General features: G+C 49.7%; 1 protein-coding gene across 2 annotated transcripts in view; it reads left to right on the top strand.

Annotated features, from left to right (window-relative positions):
• Rhobtb2 (Rho related BTB domain containing 2) overlaps nt 1-23,088 on the top strand; it is a 31,665-nt gene that overhangs the window by 5,920 nt on the left and 2,657 nt on the right. Inside the window, exons 2-10 of one of the 2 annotated variants that reach the window (XM_085698676.2) lie at nt 519-597; nt 9,213-9,414; nt 10,303-10,406; nt 11,630-11,815; nt 12,731-13,749; nt 14,024-14,142; nt 16,074-16,224; nt 22,139-22,227; nt 22,944-23,049. In XM_085698676.2, the coding sequence (XP_085554802.1) occupies nt 542-597; nt 9,213-9,414; nt 10,303-10,406; nt 11,630-11,815; nt 12,731-13,749; nt 14,024-14,142; nt 16,074-16,224; nt 22,139-22,227; nt 22,944-23,049 (2,032 nt within the window). In that variant the 5' untranslated portion in view covers nt 519-541. Of the gene's footprint in view, nt 1-518; nt 598-4,842; nt 5,302-9,212; nt 9,415-10,302; nt 10,407-11,629; nt 11,816-12,730; nt 13,750-14,023; nt 14,143-16,073; nt 16,225-22,138; nt 22,228-22,943; nt 23,050-23,088 lie in introns of those variants that run through there. The other variant, XM_087912200.1, reaches the window with a different exon arrangement.

Genomic DNA, 23,088 nt, shown 5'->3' with positions numbered 1-23,088 from the left:
ATTCTAGAATTTTCTTTGGATGAGTGAGACTTAAGAGCCAAATGGTCGTGTAGAGTTAGATCCTCTTTCTTTCACAGTGTCCCAATCCCTCTTCATCCTTTCCAAAGGCTTCCCTGTCCATTCCTAGCCTTAGCTCGTGTTTGCTGAACACTAATTTTCTCGGAAGCTGCTTCCGTGGAAAGGGTAACCGATCACATCAGCTGTCCCAAACCTCGAAGGTCATGTGGACTCACCCTGTCTGTGAGGAAACAAACCCAGAAAAGATAATTTTGTCCAGTATCACAGGGTTCCATGAGGGACAGCTGACAATTCTTCGCCAAATGACTCAGCCATCTCAGAATGTCCTGGCTCAGGACCCCAAGACCTCTGGACTTGGGTAGTAGCACCCCTGTCCTTGCCCTAGGTGAAGCCTTCCATTTGAGTCAACTGACTTTTGGGTGACCTTATAGTGTGCTCCTTCCCTTTCAGCACTCTGTCTTCTCCCATCTTGCCTTCTTCTCTTCTGCCATTTCCATTAGGAGCCTGGAGGGAACCCAGCACTATGGGAAGACGGAGAAAAGGCCAATATAGCCCATGGGAGACCTCTCAGAGCAACATGTGAGTGGCCACTTTGTGGTATTGCCCTCCGCCCCTACTCTACTCCCTCTCCCCCAACTTTCATTTGCCCACCAAATATTTATTAAGCACCTACTATGTGCTCGTTGAAGCATGACAGGAGCATGACGAATAGCTAAGAGGCCCCTTTGGATATGCATGTCCCTTCCAAAGGCGGCTTCAGTACTGGAGGACAGGGAGAGTGCAGCACTGTGACCAGCAGCCTGTGTCTTGAGTTACCAGAGGAGCATAGGAGAAAGTCAGGGAGCTCAAGCTTGATAAGGGGTGTTAGTGGAGGACTTCCCGGAGGATGTGACATCCAGGCCGCTTTTAAAGGATGATTAAGCATTTTCCAGTATAGGGGGTGTGAGTGGAGAGTGTCTTGGAGTCCAGGGGACTCCACAAAAGCCACGCCTCCTCATGGGGACCTGGTAGTGGTCTTAACCCTGGGTAGGGAGCTGAGAACAACCTGATTATCCTGACCATGCTGCTTCTCCTTATCTGGGCTCTGCATCTCAAAGTACCTTAGCCTTTGCTCAAGATTTACTTCTGAATTGTTGCTAATTCTGAGCGGGGATGCCCGCTGCTCCAGTGGGCACGCTGCTCCAGTGGGCATGCTGCTCCAATGGGCACACTGCTCTTATCACAAACTCTGGTTGTGTATGTGCAGGGTAACTCCAAGAGGAGACAGGCACCGTAGACATGGGCTGGTCAGTTTGGAAAGCTGAGCTGCCTGCTAAGTACATAGAACACACAGACTGGAGGAGGGATGAACAGAGAGGTCCTGCCCAGGCTGGGCTGGCCTTGGCAGAGCCGGAGAGAGCCGTGGAAAGGGGGCAGTGCTGGAACTAGCCTCCCCGAGCACTAGGATGGAGGCGTCTCTCTCCAGCTAAACCCCTGGCCTAGGAGCAGGCTTCTGTCCACAGGAAAACTGCAGCCAGGTGATGGCCTGGCTTGGCTGTGGGGCGGGAAGGAGAAGTGACATCAGAGGACAGGTTCAAGGGGATTTTAGGTCTCAGACAGGTGTGGTGAAGAAAGGGATGCTGGGGGTCTGGGGCAGGAAATGTTGGAATTAAACCTATCTTTGTGCCGCAGGAATCCCTAAGGCGGGAATGAAGCGCTACTTCCAGGATAAGGAAGGGAGGCCATGGCAGGGCAGGGCCTACGCCACATGGAAGGGCAATGCAGATGACCATCTAGCTAGTGAGGTGATGGATCAGGCAGTGGCGACTCTAAGCTGCAGGAAATGGGCAGAAAGGGATAAAAGGAAGAAGGGAAGAATGGGGGTGAGGTGGGCAGGACCTCCAGGCCTGAGAAGTCAGAAGCAAAGAGAGCAGACTCCAGAGCTGGGCTTGTAGGCTCAGGTGACAGAGGCGGGAGGTTGCTGTCCTGCAATGACAGCTGCTGGCTGCTGCTGTAGAAAGGGGCACAGAGAGGGTCGTTGGCAGCTGCTGGTTGTCGTTGAAGTAAATCTGGCCTCACGGATTTGTCAATAACTTCGTCATTGAAAAGTTACATAGAGAAAGCTGAGCATCGGTGGCTCACCCCTTTAATCCCAGCACTCTGGAGGCAGGGACATGCAGTTCTCTGAGTTCGAGGCCAGCCTGGTTTACAGAGCGAGTTCCCTGACAGTCAGGGCTATACAGAGAATCTGTGCCTCAACAAACCAAGAGAAGAGAGAGAGAGAGAGAGAGAGAGAGAGAGAGAGAGAGAGAGAGAGAGGTTGGGCAAAGAGATAAGGTAAGCATGATCCCAGAACTGGATAAGGAGCCTAGGAAGAAAAGCTGTGCTTGCTTCTGAGGCGGTTCAGCCTGGAGGATAGCTGCCATATCAAGACAGGACTGAGTGGGCTCTGACTGGGAATGCTGGAAAGATGGAAGTGATGGGCAGATTTCCCTCTCAGTTAGGACTACTATTGTGATGAAACACTGACCAAAAGCAAGTTGGGGAGGAAAGGGTTTATTTGACTTACACTTCCACATCACTGTTCATCACTGAAGGAAGTCAAGACAGGAACTCAAATAGGGCAGGAACCAGGAGACAGGAGCTGATGCAGAGGCCATGGAGAGGTGCTGTTTACTGACTTGCTTCACATGGCTTGCTCACCCTGCCTTCTTACAGAACCCAGAATCGATTGGGTCTTCCCCTATTGATCACCAATCAATGCCCTACAGACTTGCCTACAACCCCTGTTTTATAGAGACTTTTTCTCCGTTGTGGTTCCCTCCCCTCAGATGACTTTGGCTTGTGTCAAGTTGACATAAAGCTATTCAGCACAACTCCTGCTTGAAGAAAAGCCGAAACCAGGGACTGGAGACTGTGTACCCTGGCAGGAGTGGTGATCCGGGCCACTATACTGAATCTGAGCAGGTTTATAATTTCATTCGACATTTACATTGGTCCAAGACTGGACCCTAAACCTGCATCTTGGACCTATCTACCACACAGCCTGCCTTTCTCTCCCAAGGAGAAGAGGCATTGGCTACAGAATTACAGGCTTGGAAGCACACCTCCACCCCACCTCTAGCAAAGGAGAGTCCTGTTTGTCTACTCAGCATCGCACAAGTGACATGTTGCAGGACACGTGAAAGTTGACACCAGCAGACATCCAGCACCCAGCTGGCTCTTTGGAGCAGGGTGAAGAGACCCAGGGTATGGGTGGGACGGGCCCTGGCTGGATGCACGGACCTAGAGAGGTTTCCCACTGTGCTTTCCTTTAGTCCACTCTCTCTTAGGAGTGTAAACAATGAATGTACCAAACACAGGCGGAAGAACATAGCTGAGCAAAGTCCAGCTCCTTTACTAAACAGGTGTATGAGCTAGTGCTTGTTTTTATGAAGCTTGAGTCTGAACACGAGCTCTAAGGAAGCATCCCCAGTCACCGTTAGCCTTCTCCCTAGCTCTGGGTAGGTGTTGGAGGTGGGGGGCATCCTCCAAGAGTGAAGTATTATCTACGTACCAAATGATGATTAAGTGAGCCTGAATGTACACTTATCACAAACCCCCTGATGGGCAGCTTGCAATCATAGGCACTCACAGACAAGAGGCATGCTTCAGACAATACAAATTTGTTTGTGGCAGGGTTTCCCCATGTAGCCCAAATTGACCTCAAACTTTCCATCTTCCTACCTCAGCCTCCTGAGGTTGGGATTACAGATGTGTATCATGGAACCTGGCCAATATTCAGTTTTTATTTGACTTTGGGGAGGAGCAGTAAATCTCTCTTTCACGTCATATTTTACATAAACTAATATTAAAATGGATCTGCATTCTCAAAGAACAATTTGGAAGTGTGATAAAGGGTTGAGATGGGAGGTTTGCCAGCCTGGTCTTTAAAATCTGTCCAGAGATAATCGACAAGATTTGTAATTTCTAACAGTCCGGACCATCCTAACAAAATGAGCCTTGAACAAGAAAGCTTCCTCTTGATGGGTAGAATGGATGGCATTAGAATCAACCCGTTTTTATTTTCAGTGTTTGCAAACAAGGTTTTGCTATGGAATCCAGGCTAGTCTTGCACTCATGACACATGACAATCATCCAGTTTCACATTCCCAAGGGATTACAGCCACAACATCTGACTTGAGTTACTGCGTGTTACAGAGGAGCGCCTAGGCTTTCTCTGGCTAATATTTCCGCGGCAACAGGTTGGGATGGGGACCTCTGAAGAAGGTACAGATATTCATACACAAAACTCAACAAAAGCCCAGAGTTGCAGGGCTGATGCAGGAAGGAAGGCCCTTGAGTACTCGGGAAAACTCCCAAGGAGACAGAGGACTTGTGCTGAAATGCAGTTGTGTGCCACTGATGGAGGCTTGGCTGAATTCAGGGAAAACAGGAAAATCTTCCCGTGGCCCTTGAACTCGCATTCCCAAGGCGCACCAGGAAGAGTTTCTTCCTAGCCTCCTGGGGAAACCGTGTGAGAGTCCAGTAAGTTTTTGAGGCTGGCCAGGTCAGTTACTGGCCACCGTCTGCGGCTCCCAGGGGAAGAGGGAGGAGGCGCAAAGACCAGCAGAGCAGCGGCGGGGCGTGCCCGGGCCTGGGGGCGTGCTCAGGGTGTGGCCTCCGGGTGTCCAATCCCCTTCGCTCCTCTTTCCACCAACCGCGCGCCGCTGTGGGCGGTCTCTGTCACAGCAACCGTTCCTGGGTGCATTTTTTTTTTTTCCTTTTTTCCCTTCTCTTCCCCCCCCCCCACTTTGATTTTTTTTTTGTGAATGAAAAAAGGAGGTCGTGAGCGGTCCCCGGGACTGCGGCGCTTGGCGTCTTAAGGCTGCGCGCGTGCGGCGGCCTCGCCCGGCGCCTAGCTCTCCAGCGCGCCGCCCGCAACCTCCGCAGCGCAGCCGGGCGGCGGCGCGGCCCAGCGACCGGAGGTCCGAGCGGCGGCGCGCAGTCCGGCTCTACGAGCCTCCATGACATTGGGCGCCCGGGGCGCGCGGAGATGCTGATCCGGAAGAGGCAGTGGCTGCAGTGCAGCGCGCGAGGCTGCTCACGCGCCGCGGTTCGGCCTGGGCTGCTGTGCCAGAGTTTCTGATCGCACCCGAACCGGGACCCCAGGAGACTGAATCCCCAGCACAGAGCAGCGGCGTCGGCGGCGCCCCAACTTGCTTGCACGCGCGGAGTGACCCCAGACATCTTACTAAAATGAGCGTGCTTAGCAGGAAGAGATGTGTTCCCTACACTAGAAATTACCCCGTCACATGTAGTGGTGTAAGTACATGATTGATTTTTATTATGGCCGGGTTGCAAGCAGCCTCTGCAAACGCGCTGCCTTGCCTTGGCTCAGCCTTCAGCGCCCTCCCCTCTCCTGCCTGAGCCCCTCCTGCCTTTCCCTCGAGCTCCACTGTTCCTCTGGGCTCTTGTTGAGGCTGCTAGATTCAGAGGAGGAGAGAAACTAACCTTTCTTGGGTGTTTTTTAGGGGAAAGTATATGCCTTGCATTGGCGTGGCGTGCCCCTCCCCCCTCCCTATTTATTTCATTTAAAGAGAAATGTGTGTGCAGAATACCATGTTTAAGAGATCCAGAGTGTGGATCTCTCTCTCTCTCTCTCTCTCTCTCTCTCTCTCTCTCTCTCTCTCAGCCAATTGGGGTGTTTGCTGACGGTTGTGGAGATGTTTCTTTAGAGATGACTCCACTGTGGTCTGCCCAGCTGAGTTTTGACAAACTACTGGTGGAAATGTTGAGCTTTATTTGTTAATGTTTGGGTATCCTCGGATTGAAGAGGTTTATCCTGTATTTAGGCTTCTGTTTTTGTTAACGTGATTATTCAAGATCCCTTTGGGCCTTGCTTTACGTTTTCTGCGTGGGGAGGATCCACCCCTCCACCTTCGCCCATATTACAATGTCAGCTTCCCCAGTGGGAGCTCCTTTAATTCCGAATCCAGCCTTTCTTTGCTCCTCTCCTCCCGATTCTTCTTTTCTATCCATCTTCCTTGATTTTTACTTTCATTTTCTCGATTTTCCTCCTTTTACTTTATTTTTATTTTTATTTTTTGTAAGATGCAGGATGTGGGATATTGGTTGCTAGGAGACAAGCCAGGCTCCCAGGGAGATTGTCGTTTCCTTGACAACCAGACTAGGGCAGCCACAGATGAACAAGCCTCCTATCAGCTGTGGGAGGGAAAGGGGGGCTTTTGAGCTCTGCAAAGAGTGTGTGTAGGGGTGCGGGGGTGGGAATGGGAGCCCTTGAGGTTTGTGGGTAATCCGAGCACACCTTCGGATCTGTCCTGGACAGAGTACAGAGAACTGGGAAAGCGGTTGTGCAGAAGACTGTGAAGAGGGGAGTGGTGATTTGGGGACAAGAGTTGGGGGAGGAAGTACCGGTGACTTTGGGATTGTCAAGGAGTGGAGTGCATTGGAGGTTGTGGTACCCAGGGCAGGGCGGAGGATGGTCAGGAGTCTCTGAAGGAATGGGGCTGAGGCAACTGTGAATGAAAGTCTTGAGTCACCGAAGAAAAGAGTTGCCAGAGGGGAGAGGGCAGTGGTACCATCATGAGTGCTTATACCATCAATCATCAGGAGCAATCCAGAAAGTAGTAATAGTCTAGAGCAGAAATTATATTAATATTGGCATGCTGTCCCCAGGACAGGATCCTCATTTAAGATAGGCCCGATTAGACAAAAAGTTCTGCTGGCTTAATTGGGCCAGCCTGTATCTTAAAGAGAGATATAATTACACATACGGATATGCAATCTAGCATTATATAATGCCATATTACATAAGAAGACAAATGCCTCCTTTCACCCAGGCTCTCTTGGCATGAATTTGCCAAAACTCAAAAAATTTCTCCCAACACCCTCGTACCCATTTTCTGGAGGCAGAGACTGATGTCCACAAAAGGTGAAGAGGTTTGCCTCTTTCTAGATAGGACAATGAAGCTTGCTATTGCAACAGGGATGATGACCAAAAAAAGGGGGGGGGGGAAGGAGTTGGTGGATGTGTGAAGGGGCATCCAGAAAGGGGATGTGCTGGAGTGTTCAGGTTAGGTGGCAGTTTAGGCAGGCTGCTTCCTAAACTCATAGCTAGTGTTTACCACTCTCCTACTTGTTGGCTCGCTGTCCCCTCCTGAACTCTGGAAGCAAAATCACAAGGTGTGCGTGATGTCACAAAGCAGCTGAACTTGGACGTGACCCTGGATTTAAGAACCCAGGCCCCGCCTCTGTGCCACCTTCTCCCGTTTGCTTCCAGACCTACACGCTAGTGAATCAAAACCACACCAGGAAGTTCTGCTGCCCTCTGGGTTTCTGTCTTCATTCATAGGCGAGATTCTGCTTTTCTTTTCTTTTCTTTTTCTTTTTCTGTTATCCATCCCATAAGGCAGAAACCACACCCATTTGGCTCTTCCTGGTGCCCACCCGTCTCTCAGCTGTCTAACTTGAGACTCGGAGCTGTCGAGGAGGATTTTATGTCCTCAGTTTAGAAGAGAAGACAGGTAGCAGAAAGCGGAAGGCTGTAACAGTAGCCTGGCGGGTGGGACCAGGAGGGAGCAGGAAGGATGCGGAGAGTTGCCATAGAGACCGGGTCAGAGCTGGGTGGCGACCCCTTGGAGTGGAAGGGTCCAGATCCTGTAAAATTCCAGGCAGGAGAAGAAGTCTCGGCTGCACTTTTTGCTTAGGTTGCTGAGCAGCAGCCACTTGCGCAGAGCCCAGTGGCCACCTTACTTGAGGATTTCCGTTCTGCATTCCTGCATGTTAGCATCTAGTTACAGCCTGCCAGGGACAGGGCTCCTCTGCTGCTGCTGGTGGCTTGGCTCTGGTCTTGATGGCTCAGCAGTAAAGTGCCTGGGCGGCCTCCAGAACTCTCCTGGGGCCAGCCTTCCTGTACCTGGGAAGGCTTACTTCAGGTGGCTCTAGCCCGGAGACGTCTGGCTGTATACAGGGAAGGAGCAGAGGCAAACTGCTAGCCCTAAGCACCTCTACCCTGCCCCTGCTCCCTTCCCATCCTTCTAGAAGGGTACACGCCAAGGGAGAGACTGCCCTCAAAGTCTCCTCAAACTGAGGGCCTCAGTTTTTTTAACCACTGTTAACTCCAGAAGTGCCTTCTATCCATTCATCTGCTCAATTACTCTCGGGGATGGACATACTACTTCTCTGCCTATCACCAAGGGAAACTGAGGCAGAAGTTTAGGCTAAGCTTGACCCTCAACTTCCTCCAGCACCCAGTTCCCCACATAGACAGTTTGTCTAGCTTCTACTCAGAGACCCAGAGGATTGAGGATCTTCCAATCTAAGCCTCTTCCTCTGTAGGAGGATCGAAGGAGGTAGATCTTACTCTTGGGAGCTGGATGTGGCTGCCATGCGGCGGGTAGCCCAGATAAGGGATGGGAAGGTCCAGGGACCATAGAGTGTATTGTTCTGGGCTAGGACTCCCTCCATCCCTATCTCAAAATAGGTCTGCAGCTGAGAAGACACATGGGCAATGAGAGAGAACCAGCATAAGGGGCTGCGGGGGCTTGTAGATTCAGCAGGTACATAGAAGGCCCTCTACTTAGAGGCGCTGCCAGATAAACCGCTCCTAGTCCATAAAAGAGGATAGGGTAGGAGGATGGTAGTGAGCAGTCTGGGTCTTGGAAATTTACCATATGAGAGGGCCAGGGGAAAACAGGGAAAGCTGGGAGAGCTGCTGCCCAGCCCTAACATGTCCATTAAATTTTAAAGTGACTCTGCATTGGAGCATGCTGGGAAGGGGTGGGGACCTGGCCCCATGTCTGCTTCTCTCAGCTGTTTGTTCTGCTGCTGCTACAGCCCCAGAGAAGAGGAGGAGGGAAGAGGGTGGGTGAGCTACCAGGCAGATTCCCTCTCTCTGGAGGAGTGGGCTGGGGCCAGGTGCAAGGCAGTTTCTGCCTTGGGATCTCTCACAGACTGCACTCATCCAGAAAGCCAGCTGCAGGATGGCGGGGGACCATCTGATGGTGCTCAACTACTCAGCCTGAATGAGCGCCTGTCTCCCAGGGCTCTGCAAAGCCACTTCCCTGAATGCTGCCCACTCCTCTCTCTTCACATCAGTGCTAATGCTTGACAAGGCCACAGAGCCAGCGGAGGAGGGCTGCTTTGTATTGACCCTGATCCTCGGGGGTATAACATGCCAAACTGTCCTGATTCCTCCTTTCCTGCCCCCTCAGGTCCCAATTAATGGATTCTGACATGGATTATGAAAGGCCAAACGTAGAGACCATCAAGTGCGTGGTGGTGGGGGACAACGCCGTGGGCAAGACCAGGCTCATCTGTGCCCGAGCCTGCAATGCCACCCTCACCCAGTACCAGCTTCTTGCCACCCATGTGCCCACAGTGTGGGCCATTGACCAGTATCGAGTATGTCAGGAGGTAAGACTACAAGGCCCTTGGTTGGGGGTCCATTCTATGTATTTTGGACTGTAGGTGGGTGTCTCTAGAGCTCATGAGAGGCCCTAGGGGTGGGGCAGAGGTGGATGAAGTAGAAGGAGCCCCAGGAGAGAGATCTGAAGGAAGTCCACCCCCAAGGAGGTATCTTTGATCATTTGTGTTTTCAGTGATGTCGTGGTTAGGGCTTCTATTGCTGTGATGAAACACCATGACTGAAAGCAAGTTGGGGCGGAAAGGGTTTATTTAGCTTACACTCCCATCACTGAAGGAAGTCCGGACATAAACTCAGGCAGGGTAGGAACCTGGAGGTAGGAACTGATGCAGAGACCACAGAGGGGTGGTACTTACTGGCTTGTTCCTCATGACTTTGCTGAACCTTTCTTATAGAACCCAGAATCACCTGCCCAGGAATGGGCCTTCCCCCATCAATTGCTAATTAAGAAAGTGATTGATGGGCTGGGCCTTCCCCCATCAATCACTTAATTAAGAAAATGCCCTCCTGAGGCTAGATCTTATGGAAGGATTTTCTCAGTTGATTGAGGTTCCCTCCTTTCAAATGACTAGCTTGTGTCAAGTTGACATAAAACTAGCCAGCACAATTGGGTAAGCCAGTGGCTAGGTTTCTAGCTTTGGCTTTGTACCATGTCCTGTGCAATCACAGCCCAAAGTGATAACATTACCTTCTCCAACAATAAGTGTGCTCTCTTGAGGTCTCGCCTGCTTCTGCTCACATGGAGACTACCCTCCTTATTGGTTCCCCAGAGATTTCATGTGGACCACGGGTTGTGCAAGACGCACGTGCCAGCACCGTCCTCCCCATCAGGGTGGAGCTGACATCTGCCCCAAGAACCATTGTCCTGTCTCCCCCAGGTGCTAGAACGTTCCCGAGATGTGGTAGATGATGTCAGTGTCTCCCTGCGCCTCTGGGACACCTTTGGAGACCACCACAAAGACCGGCGATTTGCTTATGGAAGGTAGGGAGCCATACAGGAGAGTTATCACTCTGTTCTGAGGAACTTAGTAACTCAATACAGTAGAAACTGTGAGAAAAGACTGGAGGGGATATGGCGGTGGGCATTCCCTGGGCCTGCAGGCATCCTGGGCTTGGATGTCTGGTTTGAGGCCCAACTCTGCAGCCTACTGGCTCTGAGCAGTTCCGGGATGACTTTTCTCACTGTGAGATGGTGATCATTTCTTTCTTCTCTTCCTTTTTGTTTTCTTTCAATACTGGACATTGAACCTAGAGCCTCACGCGTCATAAGCAAGTGCTCTACCACTGAGCTATGTTTGTCTCTAACCCTTTGTAAAGCTAAACAAACAAGCAGAGAACTTTATTTTGAGACAAGGTCTTCCTCAGTTGCCCAGATTGGCCTTGTACTGGAAGTTTTCTGCCTCAGCCTCCTAAATATTTGGCCTGTACCACCAGGCCTGGAAAAATAGTAAGTTGTGTTTGTGTGTGTGTGTGTGTGTGTGTGTGTGTGTGTGTGTGTGTGTGTATTCATGTGTGTATTGGCGGGGAGAGAGCCTTGCACCCGTGTGTGTAACTGTGGAGGCTAGAGGACATCAGGATGTCTTCTTCCACCTTAGTTTTTTTGAGACAGCCCCCCCTCAACAGAGTTTCTCTGTATAACAGCCTTGATTGTCCTGGAACTTGTTTTGCAGACCAGACCAGCCTTAAACTCTCAGAGATAACCTGCCTCTGCCTTCCAAGTGCCTGGGATTAAAGGCATAGGCCACCCTGCCCAGCAAGACAGGGCTTTTTACTGAATCCAGAGCACACAGTTTTGGCTGGTTTTGCTGGCTAGAGAGCCCCAGGGATGCCCCCCCCCCCGCATCTCTATACTGGAGATGCTTACAGTTATGCTTAATTTTTTTACGTGAGTGTCTGAGTACTTGGGGATCTGAACTTAAGTCCTCATGCTTGCATAGAAATCATTTTACCCACTTAGCCATATCCCCAGGCCCCAGATGATAATTTTTAACTCACAAGACGCCAAATGAATTTTTGTGCTTTAAAATGCCTACATACATTATAGTCACAATCATTTATATTGTGTGGAAGATGGCGTAAGTAGGTTCATAAAACCGGGGTAGGCTGAGGTGGGACAGGAGCAAGCAGACATGTGTTCCTCTTTTCAGGAGCAAATGGATCCCCGCAAACTTTCTCTGCCTGTAACTTTTCTCTCCCTCCCCCCAGATCTGACGTGGTGGTTCTGTGTTTCTCCATTGCCAACCCCAATTCCCTCCACCATGTCAAGACCATGTGGTACCCAGAAATCAAGCATTTCTGCCCCCGAGCTCCTGTCATTCTGGTGGGCTGCCAGCTGGACCTTCGCTATGCTGATCTGGAAGCCGTTAACCGTGCCAGGAGACCCTTGGCTAGGTAGGGGTACCGGCGCTCAGGGAGAGGGAAGGGGCACGGGGGTAGAGCATTGCTATGGCTCCCAGCTAAGCCCTGAAGAAATCCCGCTGACCCTTACATCTCCTTCTATTTGGAGCAAATTCACATCAGAGTCAATAACAAGCATGCTTCATTCATTCATTCATTCACTCATTCACTCATTCATCCTTCTATGTCATGTATTCCACCGTGGGAGCAGTCCTGTACTTTCCCATGAGGAAAGACATTTAGGAGAAGACATGTGTGAGATTATTTGTATAAAAGGGTCTTATAATTTCATGATGCTAATATAGTTGGCTCTTCCTATCATGGGTTCCTCATCTGTGGGCCCAGCAGTGTGAGTGGGAACGTCTAGATTCCCCTCACTCTGTCATTATTCCCTAACTAAAGCGTGATAGCAACTGTGGCAGTGGTTCTCGGCCTTCCTAATGCTGCGACCCCACGTTATGGTGGCCTCCCCCCATCATAAAATTATTTTTGTTACTACTTCCTAACTGTAATTTTGCTACTGTTATGAATCATCGTGTAAATATCTGTGTTTTCTGATATTTTCTGATGATCTTAAGAGATCCCCATGAAAGGGTCATTTGCTGCCTCAGGTTGAGAAACACTGAGAGATAGCCTAGCATTTATATTTCATAAGCAATCTAGAAGAGGTTTCCAGAATAGCAGGGATACGCACAGGTTCTGTAACTACAATGGTATTTTATATGAGGGACTTGAGTTTCCACAGATTTGGAATCTGAAGCGGATCTTGCAACTGGCCCCCTTCAGATACCACGGGACATCTGGGAGTAGATTAAAGGGTGGATGCTGAGTAGACCCTCCGGCCTGGGAAACAATGGCCAGGCTCCCTCCACCACCAACACAGTTGTTGTCCCTTCTCCCACACCCCAGGCCCATCAAGCCCAATGAGATCCTCCCTCCAGAGAAGGGTCGGGAAGTGGCCAAGGAGCTGGGGATCCCTTACTACGAGACCAGCGTGGTGGCCCAGTTTGGTATCAAGGACGTCTTTGACAATGCCATCCGGGCTGCACTCATCTCCCGCCGCCACCTGCAGTTCTGGAAATCTCATCTGCGCAATGTGCAGCGGCCTCTACTGCAAGCACCCTTCCTGCCCCCCAAGCCACCGCCCCCCATCATCGTGGTGCCCGACCCCCCCTCCAGCAGCGAGGAGTGCCCCGCCCACCTCCTGGAAGACCCGCTCTGTGCGGACGTCATCCTGGTGCTGCAGGAACGCGTGCGCATCTTTGCCCACAAGATCTACCTCTCCACCTCCTCCTCCAAATTCTATGACTTGTTCCTCATGGACCTGAGTGAGGGGGAGTTGGGGGGCCCCTCAGGGCCAGGGGGCCCCCGCCCAGAGGACCACCGGAGCCACCCTGAGCAACACCATCATCATCACCATCACCACCACGGGCGGGACTTCCTGCTTCGGGCAGCCAGCTTTGATGTGTGTGAGAGTGTGGACGAGGCTGGGGGCTCTGGTCCTGCTGGCCTCCGGGCTTCAACCAGTGATGGAATCTTAAGGGGTAATGGAACAGGGTACCTTCCAGGCAGAGGGCGTGTGCTTTCCTCCTGGAGCCGAGCTTTTGTGAGTATCCAGGAAGAGATGGCGGAGGATCCTCTGACCTTCAAATCCCGGCTAATGGTGGTGGTGAAGATGGATAGCTCTATTCAGCCGGGACCCTTCCGGGCTGTTCTCAAGTACCTGTACACAGGGGAGTTGGGTGAGAATGAGAGAGACCTCATGCACATTGCCCACATTGCCGAGCTGCTAGAGGTCTTTGATCTGCGTATGATGGTGGCCAACATTCTTAACAACGAGGCCTTCATGAATCAGGAGATCACCAAGGCCTTCCATGTCCGCCGGACCAACCGGGTTAAGGAGTGCTTGGCAAAGGGCACCTTCTCAGGTATGGGTCATGTTTAGAAGACAAGGGGTTCTCTGTAGGAAACTTTCTGAGGGGCCTAGGTTATCCGCTTAGTATTGGGAGTTGGCTTCAGCTCCCAATGCCCTGAAAATATGGTTGTCCTCCTGCACAAGCCAATAGCTTGATTGTCTGGGACTCCTATCACGTGACTCCAGAAGTCAGGTGGGTAGTCAGGACCCAGTGATTGATCTTGGGGTTGGTTCTTCGGCATTCCAAGCCTGTGTCCTTACGTGAGGCCTCTTCTCCTCCTGGACAGATGTGACCTTCATCCTGGATGATGGGACCATCAGCGCCCATAAACCTCTCCTGATTTCCAGCTGTGACTGGATGGCCGCCATGTTTGGGGGGCCCTTTGTGGAGAGTTCTACCAGGGAGGTGAGGCTGGAGATGGGAAGGGAGAGGATGGGAGAGACGTTTGCATCTTTGAATTTGAGACAGCATCAGTTTATGGTACTTGCCTCAGCTTTGGTTGTGTTCTAACCACAGTGATGGACTCAAAACAAATTATGAAATGCTTCGGATAGCTAAGTGTTTTTCAGTTTTGCAGGAGAGGGAATTACAAGATCTTAGTCGTTTGGAAAACTCTTCCATATGTATCTCATTTAATTTACCCAGACATACATATAGCAAGCTGCACCCATTATATGCAGGAAAGGGATGCCTGAGAAGTTATGCAGCTTGCACAACGCTATGCAGCTAGAAGAAAGAGGGTAGGTCTAGAACTCAGGATTGACAAGTCCTTGGTTCCTTGGTTATCCTCTGTTGCTTCCCTGAGACACATAGAAGCGCTTGAAAAGCCTGTGTTCCAAGCTGAAGTCAGCAGTATCTGCAAGGGAAGGCTTTATTTTTTTTATTGAGCGGTGGGGAGACCAACAGATCAGGAGATAATGCCACTGAAAAGGGGTTTGATAGAGATCCCCAGGAGGGGGGCTACACCCTGTGGGGCTCCACAGGGAAAAATCAAGAGTCAGCCAGGACATGAAGGTGGAGCCTGGTTGTCTGATACCAGGCTCTGGGAAAGATGATAGCAGGAAATGGTAGACTGGGGTGTGAGTGTGGCAGAGGGGGGCCCACTTGCAGGCAGCTCCTTTGCTTGCTAGCTCTAGGAACTGGCTGACCAGGCTGGAAAGGACCAACCAGGCTCTAGGTGCCAGAGCATCAATACAGAATATAAAAGTGCATAATGAATATGGACGTCTTGCTCTCCGAACAGTGCCCAACCTCAACTGACCCATCCTCCTCCTCATTTGCTTCCCTCTCGAGTACCAGTTCAACCTATGGCTGGAAGGGGTTTGTTGATGAGCCCTTAGAAATGTTCTCCTGCGTCTGTTCCCTCTTTTTCATCCTCCCAGACAAGCAGAGCAACCCAGACACAGCCCTTGGTTTCCCATCATCTCTGTCTGCTAGACCATCATTTGCCCATCACTCTATCTTATAGTTCACAGGATTCTACTTTGTACAGAGTATAAAATTCAAAGTATCCCCATTTGGTTTTCCCAGCTGGTCTGTAATTTCTTTGGAGAGCAGGGACATGGTCTTTGACTTCTGCCAGGTACCCCTGCCACCCCCTTGGAAACCACCATGGTTCCCACCCCTTAGACCATGTTCACCAGATCCTTGACTGAAAAACCGAACGAAGAGCAATTAGTGATCACGCTGGGTGAATTGGAATATGAGCTCCGTAAGGTTTCTTGAAAGGAAGTGAATAAGGAAAAAGTGCAGACGGGTTCAGAGCTGAATTGGTCTCTGACATGGGAGCAGGAGTTGGATATACAGGATATGGGGCCAGGATTCTTTGAAGCCCCAGGGGCCCGTGTGCCCTGGGCATTTCCCAGCACCATAGACACATTTTAAAGCTCCACCTGATTCCCAGCAAGTCCAGAGAGACGCACATCTGATGAGAAAGCAGTTTTTCTTTCCCTGCTGCTCTGATGAGATCCCAGAGGCCCCAAGCAGCAGCGCTGAGCAGACTGCTGGTTCCCTTTGCTCATTCCGTAGCCCACTTTAGCGGTTCCCTGCAGGCGCCAGGGGCTTGGGGGAGTAGCTGACCCAAATGGCCCCTTCAAGCATCCTCCGTCCCAGAGTGCCTTCAAGAAGGTGCCAAGAATCTACGTCCCTTTAGAAGACGCCAGAGCCCCGCTCACTAATGCTGTCAGGTCACCGAGGCTGGGTGCCAAGGTTATGGGAGTCCCCAAGAGGATTCAGGAGCAACCCAGGAAACTAGTTGGTTGCGGGAGACAAGCCCACCGAGTTAGGTCTTCATCCGCTAGGACTGAGTTATTCTTGCCTGCTCCTTCCCATCCTAGGTGGTGTTCCCGTACACGAGCAAGAGCTGCATGCGAGCCGTGCTGGAGTACCTCTACACGGGCATGTTCACCTCCAGCCCAGACCTGGATGACATGAAGCTCATAGTCCTAGCCAACCGCCTCTGCCTGCCGCACTTGGTCGCCCTCACAGGTAACTAACTATAGTGTACGGGGACCTCCCTGGGACAAGGCCATGGAGACCCCGGGGAGTGATTATGTATCTTTTGTTACCTCTCTCCTCCTGGGGACAAACTGGGATGCCAAGGGGAAAAGTGCTCTTAGAGTTCAGTCTGCTGGGGGCTGGAGAGACCGCTCAGCGGTTAAGAGCGCTGGCGGCTCTTCCAGAGGGTCCGGGTTCAATTCCCAGTTGCCACACGGCAGCTCACAGCCGCTTGTAACTCCAGTTCCAGGGTTTCTCATATAGACATACATGGAGGCAAAATACAAATGCTCATAAAAAAAAATTCAGTCTGCTGGCCTGTGTAGATTTTTTCCTGAGTACATAGAGTGCAATGTGTGTGTGTTGGTGTTGCTGGGATGATGGGTCACCTAAGAGGTCTTGTGACATCACAAAATGGTCACTGTAGGTGATGACACTTTGACCTTCACTCAAGCAAGGTCAAGAAATCCCAGGGAATAGAACATATTTCTGCGGCTGCTATGTTTCTTCTGGTCGGCTTCCTGTTCTTTTCTTCTTCCTCTCCTTCTTTGACGCCACTTTTTCTTCCTGCTTCTCTGCAGAAACATAAAGCAAGCATTGACTAAGCTGTCGTAGTTCCTTGTAAGGCTTGTGAGGGCTGAGCCTAGTATTATGGGCTGTAATCAGAGCTAACAGGAGGCAGAGGTAGAAGGAGCCTCGGTTCAAGTTTCACCTGAGCGACAGAAGTTTCATTATTCTAGGCAGTTTAGCAAACCTTGTCTCAAAGAAAGGGGGGCAGCTCAGTGGTAGCACTTCCCTTCTTGTGAAAGCCCCTGGGTTTAGTTCCTAGTAACACACACACACACACACACACACACACACACACACACACTCTGGGGGAGGCAGGGAGGGAAAGAGGAGAGATTATGAAAGCCATAGCTCAGCTTTTAAAATGAGCCAATCTCAAGGCAAAGGAAGATGTGGGCAATTGGTAGTTGCAGCTGTAGGCAGCCGTGTGCCCTCAGTGGGAAGGCCATCTAAAGATGGAGGCCCAGGCAGGCAGGCTGCTTCTGTTGACGGTGGGGTTGGTGTTTGTGTTGCTGTTGACTTTGATCCTAGTGTTAGCACCGAGGTCAAGACAGGTCAGGAGAGGGCAGAGAGAAGAACCTTGGAACTTGAGTCAGGATCCAGACGGCTAGTGTCAAAGCTGCCAGAGCCCTGGACAATTATTTGAGATTCAGGGCAGACACCGGGGAGGCAGCAGTCCTGTGAAGAGAGGAGAATAAGAGGGGACATGTCATCACAGCAAGAAGGCAGAAATCATTGCTCAGGACAGAATATTAAAATTCAGACCTATAGGGGAAGTCCAGTGACCCAAGCTAGGGGCAAGAGGGACTTTAGGGTAGGGAGTCAGAGCTGCATCTCGGGATTGTTGTTATAGCACCCTTTGGTGCCTGTGGGAAATGATGTGCTCTTTCCAGAGGCCATAACATTTCAAATTCTGACATGGAGTAATTCCATTTTCAAAAAGCTGTCTCTAAAGTAATCACCTCAGGGATAAACTAGACCCATAAAGGTATTTCTGGGAGTTCTTTTCACTAGGGCAGGAATTGGAAGCCAGTCGGAGAAGCACCCCTGGTTAAGCCCACGTAGGTAATTTTCGCATGGCTGCCATAAAATATCGAGTTGCGCTGCCCTGTGGAAGGCCTTGCAGAAAGTAACAGAAAGCAACATCTAATTACTTTCCCCCAGAAATGGTCGGTAACTGCAAGAAAGCATGACTGTGCACCTTGTTAAGGATCGGTGAGAGGCTGAGTTTCAGGTGCTTGGCGAATGTACAGAAAATGTAAAGGCTTTACATTCTCTGAGGCTGTCCGTTCATACTTGAACTTGCGTAATATAACAAAATCCTTTTCTAATCTTGATGGATGTCAGGAACTTGAGCCTCCCTGGCACATCAGGAGTTAGTCCCCCCCTCCCCCCCCGTTACAGCTCCTCTCCTGTCCCGGGAGGAAACCACACCGCCCAGCACTCTTAGAGAATTCTCACAGACTTACTTCCTGACAGTCTATAGTTTTATCATCTAAGTATGCTTCCTTTAAATGCTATAGCTTGGTTTTATTTTGTGTGTGTGTGAATGTGTGTGTGTGTTTTCTTTTGAATTTTGTTTAATCAGTAACCTGTCCATTAAAAAAAAAAACCTCCTTAAAATTATTTGTTGAAAAGCAAACTGTCATAGTTTGCTGTTTGCTGCTGTGATTTAAAAAAAAAATGACTAAAACTAACTTAGGGGAGGAATGCATTTATTTAGCTTATAAGTTACAGCCTTTGACCAAGGGAAGCCAGGGCAGGATCTTGTAACATGAAGGACCGGCTTGTTGGGGTATCTGTTCCCGCCCTGTACCCCACAACCGGCAAATCCAAGAGAAAATCAATCACACAGAGATCTCTGTAAGTTATAAAGCTGATTGGTGCTTTAGGTCAGGCTTCTTGTTAACTCTTATAACTTATGTTACCCCATTATCCTTATCTACATTAGCCACATGGGCTCAGTACCTTTCTCAGTGTGACAGCTTACATGTTGCCTCTTCGGTGGTCTGCGCAGGAATGGCAGAGGAACCTCTCTGCTTCCCAGAATTCTCCTGTTCTCATTGCATCACCTCTACTTCCTGTCTGGTTTTCCCACCTATACTGCCTGCCTGGCCAATCAGCGTTTTATTAAAATATGATTGACAGAATACAGACAATTCTCCCGCATCAGGATCTGAAGCGGAGACCAAGGAGGAATTTACTGGTTTGCAGTCCATGTCTCACTCAGCTTGCTTTCTTATACAACTAGGACCACCTGCCTAAGGTTGGTTATGCCCTCAGTGGGCTGGGCCCTCCCAGATCAATCAGTAATGGAGAAAATGCCCCAACAGACATGTCCACAGGCCAGTCTCATGAAGGCAATTCCTGGGTCGAGGTTCCCTTGTTCTGGAACATTACTTTAGCTATGTAAAGGTGTGTTACATTTGTTTATGCTGCATTTGTTTAATTATGTAAAGATGTGTTGCCGGTTTACCTTGCCTACCTAAAGCACCTGATTGGTCTAATAAAAAGCTGACCGGCCAGTAGATAGTCAGTACAGGGATAGGTGGGGCTGGCAGGCAGAGAGTAGGAGGGATCTAGGCTCAGGGGAAGAGGGAGAGGAGGAGGAGGGAGACAGATGAGGAGATGTCTGGGGCGAATGAGCCGGGCAGTTTCTAGCAGCCAGACACTTGGGTAGGATGTATGGAGTGAAAGAATGGTAAAAAGCCCCGAGGCAAAATGTAGATGTGAGAAATAGATTAATTTAAGCTATAAGAGCTAATTGGACAAGTATAAGCTAAGGCCAAACAGTCCTAACTAATATGAAGTCTCCGTGTCATGATTTGGGAGCTGGAGACCCAAAAGAAAGCCTACTGTGTTTTCTCTTCCCAGGTTAACTCTAGTTTGTACCAAGCTGACAGAAAGTAGCCAGCCCATTCCAATGCTGGTCCGTTTTAATTTTAATACCTTTCCTTATTTGCTGTATGTATGTGGTGGTCTGAGGACAACTTTCAGGAGTTCTTTCCTTCATCCTGTGTGCTTTGGGGAATCAAACTCAAGTGGTCAGCTTTGGCAGCAAGTGCCTTTACCTCCTGAGCCACCTCCCCAGCCCTGTTCTGCACTTTTGGTCTTATAGTTTTCTGTGATCTAGATTTTTACTGCCTTCCTTCCTTCCTTCTTTCCTTCCTTCCTTCCTTCCTTCCTTCCTTCCTTCCTTCCTTCCTTTCTTCTTCTGAAGGCTAGACTTGCTTCATACTTTGATCCTCCTGCCTCCACCTCAGGAATGCTGGGATTATAGTTGTCACCACACACCTAGCTGATGTGGTGCTGGGATGGAACCCAGGACTTCATGCGTGGTAGACCAGTACTCTCCCAACTGAGCTATAGCCCCAGTCCCACAATTCCGAGTTCAATGGTGTAGGTAATAGAATTCTCTCCACACCATATTTCTTGTAAACTTTTCAATTTAGAATCTAGATCCTGGAGCACTTTAAAAAAAAAAAAAACAACTGCCTGATAGGTTGGTTATCTCCCTTCATCAAGAGGCAAAGATTGCCTGGTTTCCTGTTGTTCTGGTTTTAGCAGCTGTTGAGTATCAGTGCCTAGATCTATCAATTAATTAGGTGCGGCAAGAAAGGTACCACTCCAGGGCTGGAGAGATGGCTCAGTGGTTAAGAGCATTGCCTGCTCTTCCAAAGGTCCTGAGTTCAATTCCTGGCAACCACATGGTGGCTCATAACCATCTGTAATGAGGTCTGGTGCCCTCTTCTGGACTGTAGACATACAGACAGAATATTGTCTACACAATAAATAAATAGTAAATAAATGAATGAATGAATGAATGAATGAATTGGGGGTCAGTACAAATGAAAAATTAAAAAAAAAAGGTACCACTCCAGCTCAGCCATTCCTTCTTATCCGAAGTGAGACACACCCATCACTTACTGTTTGGTTACTCAGTAATCGAGTTTCTGTAGGAAAGGCAGTAATTCTTGGTCCTTTGCTTTGATGTAAAAGTTTTTGCGATAATAGCTCTTTCCTCCCACCTTTGAGGGTGACCAGTGTGTGTGTGTGTGTGTGTGTGTGTGTGTGTGTGTGTGTTTAAAGTACTATCGTGAACAAATTTAGTAAGTTTCACTTAATTGTATTTATTTTTTGTTTGCTGTTTTTTTAAAATATTTATTCATTTATTATGCATACAATATCTGCCTACATATGTGCCTGCAGGCCAGAGAGGACACCAGATCTCATAACAGATGATTGTGAGCCACCATATGGTTGCTGGGAATTGAACTCAAGACCTTTGGAAGAGCAAGCAATGCTCTTAACCACTGAGCCATCTCTCCAGCCCTTTGTTTGCTGTTTTTAAGACAGGGCCTTATAAAGCCCAGGCTGGCCTTGAAGTTGCTGTGTAGCTTAAGCTGGCTTTGAACTCCTGGTCCCCCTGTCTCATCCTCCAGAGTGCCAGGATAGTAGGCATGTACCCCCACAACCAACACATTTTTTCTTTGAAGTTCAAGTACTGTACCTTTAACTGATAGCAGTCTCTTCACGTTTGCTCTGCCGTCCTGGGCTTCCTTGCTGTCTGAAATGAAAAGATATCTCTAGCTCCACCCTGTACCTTTATGCTTCAGACCTGGGATCAGCCATTTCTCCAAAACACCCTGGCTTCTTTGTGTTGATGAACCCAGGGCCCTGGACATGCTGGAAGTCCTGGTTTCTTATGGTTGACAATGGAAATGATCATTGATTTTGTGATACTTCCTGCTTCCTTCCTGTAGGAGGAGCTCGGGGAAAAAGTACTCACTTTTTAAGGAAAAAAAAAATTACCTCATGGGTTTATTCTGATACTTTTAATTAAATTTAGGGTGAAGGGCGTTTACTTCCACCATATAAATGTTTTCATGTAAACTGGAAGATTAATGTCCCATCTGTTAATAAAGTTTAAATGAATATCAGTAAGTAGGTTTAACCCAGCTCTAGATCAGAGTTCTCAGGTTGTTTTCATTTGCAACAGATAAGAGGTCCCAGGCCCTCTTCCATTTGTGTGGCTAATTGTACTGAGGATTGTGACCCTGTCATATCAGATGATATGATGGGACATATGTAGTTTGACAAGACCCTAGTAAGCTTAGCATTTTTTTTTTTTCATTTGTTCTCCCTACCCCACTGAGGTCTTCCCCACAGTGAGAACAAACTTCAAGTCTCCCTTGGACTTTCTGGTCTGTTGGGACTTATCTAGGACCTGATTGGTTTGAACCCCTCCCTGCAGCAATCCCCTGAGGTGGGACATAAGCTCTGTGGGTCCTTGGCCATGTTTCTTCAGCTGATTGTTGGCTCTATGTGTGTGCCACAGAGCAGTACACGGTGACCGGGCTGATGGAAGCGACCCAGATGATGGTGGACATCGATGGGGATGTCCTTGTGTTCCTGGAACTGGCGCAGGTATCATGGCAGGGAAGAGATTGACGAGGCTTGCGTCCAGGCTTTCTCTGCCCATAGGCAGAGTATAGGCCTCTGGGAGGTGATGGCTGGCATGGCGTACAGCCTTGGCTGGCTAGCTGGGTGGGGTTTATGTCATCTGATATACTAGGATGCAACTAGAGAACTTCTGGATATCTGCAAAGAAAGCTGGCCAAGAGACGGAGGGACCGAGACCATAGATCATCAGAGGGGCCCCCAGAATAGGACTGGGGTCATCTGGGGAGTACTGAGGATTCCACTCTGAAGTTAACTGCCTGCCTCCTTATTGCCAAACAAAGGAGTCACAGTGCCAGAAATTCGGTCCTTGAGTGTGCCTGGTGCCAGGTTTCCTTAACTTGATTGCACACTTCTTAGTGCGGACTGTTCTGTCTGCAGATGGGAGGAGAAGGGACCCCGGTGGGGTAAGAGCTGAGAAGGACAGATGCCAGAGGAAGGGTATATAGGACACGAATATCAGTAGCACCGTGCTGGAGGCGATTGTGGGGATGGTACTAAGGTCCAGGAGCCCACATCAAGCACTGTCTTCCTCAGTTCTGGGTTAACTCGCTTAGAGGGTGAGCCCTTTATTAATGCAGAGCATGTGTGGGCACTGCCCACTGATGCTGCTGCTCCATGGGCCTGGGGACTCTATGCAGAGTCCGTGCTCCAACAGGGGTGCTTTTCTGTACCATCCACAGTTCCACTGTGCGTATCAGTTGGCCGACTGGTGTCTCCACCACATCTGCACCAACTACAATAACGTGTGCCGCAAGTTCCCCCGAGACATGAAGGCTATGTCCCCGGGTGAGTCTCTATGCCAGCCCCTGCAGCTTCTGCAGGAGG

The sequence above is a fragment of the Myodes glareolus genome, chromosome 12 (genome assembly GCF_982192425.1).
Source record: "Myodes glareolus chromosome 12, mMyoGla1.1, whole genome shotgun sequence".
In the NCBI taxonomy this organism is placed as follows: Eukaryota; Metazoa; Chordata; class Mammalia; order Rodentia; family Cricetidae; genus Myodes; species Myodes glareolus.
Note: the sequence above shows the minus strand (reverse complement) of the source record. Positions and strands in the feature narration are given on the sequence as shown.